The following is a 6588-nucleotide window of genomic DNA, read 5'->3' as shown; positions in this document are numbered from 1 at the left end:
GTTTGATTTAAAAAGTAGTGTGTGTATTTGATTTTTATCGATTGTTTCATTTCTAAGTTTAATTTTTCTTTTTGAAGTAAACCATTTGAATTCATTATAAAATTTCATCCATAATACTAAGATAGTCATTTTTGTCCAAATGCATTTAAGGTAATCATTTATTATGACAGTAGGGGCAAAATAACCCCCTTATTACTGCATTCACACTATATTGTAATATATTCAGAGTTAAAAGGAACAGCTACTTGACACTGAATGCAACTGAACACTGATTTTTATTACATGCAATAAAACAAATAAATACAACACACCAGTCTTCATAGAGAAACAGATTTATTAACTATATACATATTAGAAAAATGTGGAAAAGTACTAAATTCACCATATGGAACAACAAAAGAACACAAACATAAAAATAAGCATTTATGAACTATATAAAATATAAGTATATAAAAATATATGTATGTGCACTGTACTTATATATAATAGTTTATTGTTGTTTAATATTTATTATATATTTCAATATGTATTATAGTGTAATTATACATACTCACATATACATATTACAAATATTTTTGTATTTTATTCAATATTGTTTTCATAATAATAATAATACAAGATTAAAAAAAAAGTGCACAGTATAATACTTTAAAATGAAATATGGCTGGAAGATAAAAAAAAAAAACCCAGAGCTGAGCCAACCAAGAGAGCAAAATGAATAAATCACACAGACACACAAGTGTTATTTTCTCATATTCTGTAACCACTGCTCCTTGGTAATTGTCTCTTTATTTGGGCAAAATATTTTGCCTTTGTACTGGCTATGGCCAGTTTCTTGTGTACGAAATTGGCCACACTTTCTGCACGTATTTGCATTTACAGTACGATTGTACGACCGTTTGGTTGGGGTGGCTGTGACATTTGCAGGTGGGTCAGAGGAAATTGCTCCAGGGTTAATGGTGGAAAATGGGCCTGGGCAGGGCAACAGTACCATCTGAGACACAACAGGGGCAGTGGGTGTGTCAGGAACCAATGATTGTGGTGCTGTCGGCCTGGGATAAATTGTCCTTAGCTGGCTGAACGTGGCTGAACGCTGAGGGTGCAAGGCTGATGGCTCAAATGAAAATGCTGTGGCAGATGTACAGGTAGCTGAGGGCTGGATCTTTCTAAACTTTGTCTTTGCCTGTCCAGCTGTGTCTTGTGGCATCTGGTAGCTATGCAACTGGTGGCTATATTGTGGAGGCACAACAGGCTGCACTTGTGCTGGAGGCAGAGCATCCAATGCCACTGGACGTGCCTCAGGAAGATCCAGCCCTTGCAACAGCACTGAGACCTCCTGACCCTTTAAACGTTCATTGTGCCATGTTGTAAGGGTCCTCTGATTTACCTCAACTAGCTGAAGGGTTGTTTCGCTCATCACCGTTCCATTGCTCAGGATTAGCTGCCGAATTCTTCTGTAATCGTGAAGAATTAGATCCCATCTTGACAGAGATTGTGTCCTCTGTTTTTTGGGGCTTCGGTGGATGTTACACAACCTTATGAAAATCATTTCAACAAGGCGACAACAATTAGGCCACTGTGCTGGAGAGCCGCTAGAACCCAAAACACATCTCTTTGTGCTGTCGACACCAGGAGTAAAGACAGCTTTCTTTTTAGGGGACCTAAAACGTCCTGTAAGTAGCCTGTCTTGATGACGAGCAGCATACATCACCCTGTCTTTGTCAAATTGGTCCAGGTTCTGCCACAAACCCACAATGGTCGCAACTTGTTGGTTGGTAAGTGTGAGGCTCGCCTGTGTGCGCAGCTCCACCAGACACTCCGCCAACTCATCCACCCGGTCCATTCCAGGAATGCAGTGCTTGTCAACAACCTGGAAAAATATAACTGTTGGTTAGATAATTACATGCTGTTAAGTGAGTTTGTGGATTTTCTGCTTAAGGGCGAATGAATAAATGAGAAACAATTGGTCTAGAAAAGACAATTTTACCATTGCTGAGGGCAGTGGTGCAGCTGGTGGAGTCTGGACACCGGGCACTGGTGGAGCCTGGAAACAGGGCAGTGGTGCAGCTGGTGGAGCCTGGACACAGGGCACTGGTGGAGCCTGGAAACAGGGCAGTGGTGCAGCTGGTGGAGCCTGGAAACAGGGCAGTGGTGCAGCTGGTGGAGCCTGGACACCGGGCACTGGTGGAGCCTGGAAACAGGGCAGTGGTGCAGCTGGTGGAGCCTGGACACAGGGCACTGGTGGAGCCTGGAAACAGGGCAGTGGTGCAGCTGGTGGAGCCTGGAAACAGGGCAGTGGTGCAGCTGGTGGAGCCTGGAAACAGGGCAGTGGTGCAGCTGGTGGAGCCTGGACACAGGGCAGTGGTGCAGCTGATGGAGTCTGGACACCGGGCAGTGGTGCAGCTGATGGAGTCTGGACACCGGGCACTGGTGGAGCCTGGAAACAGGGCAGTGGTGCAGCAGGTGGGACTGGTGGACCTATAAGGAATGAGTCATCTAATGCCACAAGATTTGTCACTGTGGCTTCCTCTCCCAACAAATCAATGAAACCCTCATCCTCTTCCCCTTGCTCCTCCACATCTATCTCCTCCAGCAACTGAGAGGTCCTATCGGAGGTAGGGCACATGTCCTCCAAGGGCTGACTATTCTGCCTCAACAAATATTGCACTCCAATGAGCTCCCCTGAGGAAATATTTGTAACAGGAAACATTTTTAAAGGAAATTAATCAGAAAGGTTTATTAAAATGCAGTAAATCTTTTTGTTGTCAGCTTGTGCATGAACAAAAAATCTGTAATTCAGAGGGCATCATAAAAAAACAGGGTTACTCTATATTCTAGTATGAATTTTATTTTCTGCCCTGACACCTAGGACACAGAATCCAGTGTACAAAAATTCTGGTAGTATTATTTTTCTCTGATCTGTCAAAAATTACATCATTTTTGTCCAGAAACACTTGTAATTTTACCAAAAACATTGTGAACTGCATTTATCAAAATATATTTACCTGTGTATACTGCAGGTGGAGTGAAGCTAGGGACCAATTTCCTGCCATACAACTTGTTGTAGTTCTCATTGACAGAGTAAACCAGCTCCCCTGTGTAAGTACGCAGGGTTGAACTTCCACCTGCAACAGCAGCAGCAGCCCGGTCCTGATTCCAGCGTAACAAACCTTCCAGGAGGTAAATCTGGAAGTTCAGGCTGTTTGCGCTGTTCCCTAGAAAAATAAATAGAAAGCCAAACATTGTTTTAAGAAACTGCAAAAGAGAAAATATTATCTGTTAACTGCAAATATCTAAATAAACAGGAATTAGTGGCAAGATGTGGTATAATTTGTCATGACAAACCTGGAATAAATCTGTTTAGGTGGCAGTGAAATGATTCCAGGGATGTGGAGCCTCTGGCACACCTATACGTTTTTAGAACCATCCCACCCTTGTTTATGGTTCCAGTTTCCGTGTAGAGTGGCATATCTGGAGGGTCCTGGATACAGGTGACGTGCCGTCTCTGGACATGCCAGATGTGCTGCATCCTCACACTGTCAAGGAGAGGAACACCAAGGGCATCATTCCCCTTGCCACCCATGAGCTCTCTGATGAGGATATCAAGGAGGCGGATAGTGGTTTCCTCTCCTCGTGTTCTCCTCCTGCAGTGTTGGGCCAGCTCATCTTTGCTTATATGACGGTCAAGCTCTGCCGCTGTCATTGCAGGCCAGCCCTGTTGGGTGAGTTGCTCCCTCTTGGCCCTTCTCAGCAGAGTGAGATCCCCTGCGTCCCACTCAAAAATACAGGACGACAACCTACCCATAAAAGTAGGGTACAACTGGTGAGCATCAGTGGTGCACCCTACTGCCAAACGTCGCATAAAATGCCAAATGTCTAGGCGAACAATGACATCGGGCCAGCTGCTGAACCGTCTCTTCAGTTTAGTCTCTCCCACTTCCTTGCAACAGTCACAGTCCACATACAGGATAGTGGGAGGATCAACACCAGCTCTCTGGTACCTCTCCATAAGCCCTGCAGCCATGAGGTCTAACCCAGCCCCTTCATTCGCAGTCAGGACACTCATCAGCACCTGACCTACCTCATTGCCTACTGAGGTAAGCCACTGTGCTGTGCCTTTTGCAGGCCCACTCAACTTCTTGGTGATCTAAAAGAAACAATAAACATAGCAAATAATACAACATACATCCAAATCAGTAACATTGAAAAATAAAGCTATTTTGGTCTAACAATTCATTATAGAAAGGGGTACAGTCATTAAAGCAGCTCCTCTAACCTTCTTAGTTGAATCCATTTTTAAAATTGATCCATACGTGGATGTGATGCTGGCCTTGATGTGATCGAGCCTGTTGAGGATGTCCTGACTGTATACAGTGAGGAGCCATTTGTAGCTGGGTACTGGAGCAAGTGGTGGTGGTTCCTGGAAGTGCAGTGGCTGCAGGCCAGGCTTATCTAAAAAGGCCACACACTCTGATGTGTACCGAGCCACACGTTTTAACCACTCCTCACTGTGGTTCTCCCTCAGCTGGCCGATGATCCTCACTGGGCCATTCCCCATGCCCCTCTCACGCAACAAGCGAATAACTCGAATGTCACAGGCATACCTTGGAAAAAAGTATTTATTCAAATATCTTATTATCAGGTATCTAATTATTGTAGGAAGTATTTATCAAAAAAGGTAGCATATGAGCAACATGACTGCAAAATATTTACTTGCGTGTGAGGATGATCCTGAATTCAGATCGATGGGCCAGGTCCAACTGCTGCAGCACAGCATGACTCCAGGAGAGGTAGCTGGTTCTACATCTGGTACAGATCAGGGTCTCTGTCACCAGGTTGTAGTATCTGTCAATATCTAACACCTGTCGTACTCTCCTGTGCAGACCACCACCACACAGCTGATGCCTGGCACAGGCAGGATTAGTACACTGGAGCCGCACCTTCCATAGCCTATATGGCATCCAGAGCAAGAGCCGCTGTGAAAAAAATCTATCAGGTGCTGGAGCTTGGTGGTACAACAGGGCTGGTGGTGGGGGGTGATACCACAGCTGCAGGTTTTCACGCAGCTCCAGCTTACCCTTTGCACCAACCCTAAAAAGTGCTTCCGACACCCACTTCTGGTCCTGCTGTGGCATTGTCTGTGGCCACAGTAGTGGGAGATCCGCAGGGTCTTCTGGCTGAGATGAGACCTGCTGATATTATCAAAAACATTGGTTTAAATAAAAGTTAAGAGAGCATTAAATAAAAGGCATGTTTATATTTTGAATGACATCTTACTGTGCTCCTCACAACAGCAAACTCAGAATTAATCGACGGTGTTGCTGTTTCTTTGGTGTGTTGTGATCTCTGAGCTGGAGGAAGGAAGAAGGAAGAGGAGGACTTGATGACAGGCCGATGAGGTTTGGGGGATAGAGGAGGACGAGCAGGACGACGAGGATCAGAGGGTGGGCATGAAGCTGCAGCTGAACTGGAGTGCTCTAATGTCTGTGGAGTCAAACGTTATGATTAATCTATAAAGGGGATTGGATTTTTTATGAAATAAAATGATGTAGTGTCATGATAAAAGAAGTCATGATGTCTTTCATATTAACCTGAGAGGTTTTCCTCTGGATGCTTAAATTGGGTTTCACTGCTGCCACATGTGAGCCTCCAAACCTTGACTTTTCAAACTGAAAGGAAAATGTTAGGAAAAATATAGGAAAATGTTGAGATGTTTCAATGTCTGCAGTGATACCTGCAATCGTAAGGTCTGCTCACCATTGACAATGTCAGCTTAGCTTTCTTTGCAGGATGTGACACATCACTGATGGAGGGTGTGCTTTGTGCAGGGGTGCTCTGTGATGCATCCACTGTGACTGGTGGATGAACCTGTGATACATGCATTAAGATATACCACACACATAATATTATACAGTCCTCCTAATGCCTCATTTTAGATATGAAGACACATTGATATTGCAAACACATCTATCTAGTTATGCAACTTGAACTAGGCTAATTGAAGTTACCTTGTGAAATCCACAAATACACTTCTGAGCTTCCTTCAGAAGGGTGGTCTGCCCCCTCATTTGCAGAGGGCATTTTTCTATCTGTGAACATAAAGTGTAGCTATGACACTGTAGTCCATGTTATCTCAAAACAGTCATCTTAATTATATCAATATTACATTGTATTTACATTGTAAATAATTACTTATCCATACACATAAATAAAAATAGCACAATGTATTATCATAAGAGTTTATTAGTTCACCCATGAATCTAGCTACATAATTTACCTTCTGATACAACTCATGCCATCTTTTTTGTCGGGGAGAAGGTCTATTCCCCTCCCTCGATGGCCAAACTCCTGTTCGGGCAAAACTCTCCAGACGCGCAAGCCAGTCAGCATCGCTCATGCCTTTGTGTGACTTAGTTGAAGCCATGTCGTTGCCTGAAACAATACAGAGCATGTTACACTAACTGCCATTGTAGCCCGGCAACACGGCATTAACCCTCCTGTTGTGTTCATTTCATGTTAGCTAGTTTTGTGTTCCTGGTCCAAAATGACCACCACATTATAGCAGTTTATAAATCCAAAATAATACAT

At 43.8% G+C, this 6588-nt stretch overlaps 2 protein-coding genes across 2 annotated transcripts; both read right to left on the bottom strand.

Moving 5' to 3' along the window:
• Positions 1-646: 646 nt before the first annotated feature.
• Positions 647-4781, bottom strand: LOC309487585 (uncharacterized protein). The gene is made up of 6 exons (XM_082155310.1): positions 4714-4781; positions 4277-4604; positions 3346-4147; positions 3006-3215; positions 1988-2682; positions 647-1870 (listed from the first exon to the last, which is right to left on the bottom strand). The coding sequence occupies exons 2-6, from the start codon at positions 4556-4558 to the stop codon at positions 743-745; spliced, it is 3117 nt and encodes a 1038-aa protein (XP_082011436.1). The 5' UTR covers positions 4559-4604; positions 4714-4781; the 3' UTR covers positions 647-742.
• An 18-nt stretch (positions 4782-4799) lies between these two features.
• Positions 4800-6128, bottom strand: LOC309487787 (uncharacterized protein). The gene is made up of 6 exons (XM_082155612.1): positions 6009-6128; positions 5758-5868; positions 5592-5669; positions 5278-5484; positions 5078-5192; positions 4800-4976 (listed from the first exon to the last, which is right to left on the bottom strand). Exons 1-6 carry the CDS (start codon positions 6066-6068, stop codon positions 4951-4953), a joined length of 597 nt encoding a protein of 198 aa, XP_082011738.1. The 5' UTR covers positions 6069-6128; the 3' UTR covers positions 4800-4950.
• Between the last annotated feature and the right edge of the window lie 460 nt (positions 6129-6588).

The sequence above is a fragment of the Leuciscus leuciscus genome, assembly GCF_965113295.1.
Source record: "Leuciscus leuciscus genome assembly, chromosome: 23".
Taxonomy (NCBI): Eukaryota; Metazoa; Chordata; class Actinopteri; order Cypriniformes; family Leuciscidae; genus Leuciscus; species Leuciscus leuciscus.
The sequence above is the reverse complement of the archived record's forward strand: the minus strand, read 5'-3'. Positions and strand labels throughout refer to the sequence as shown.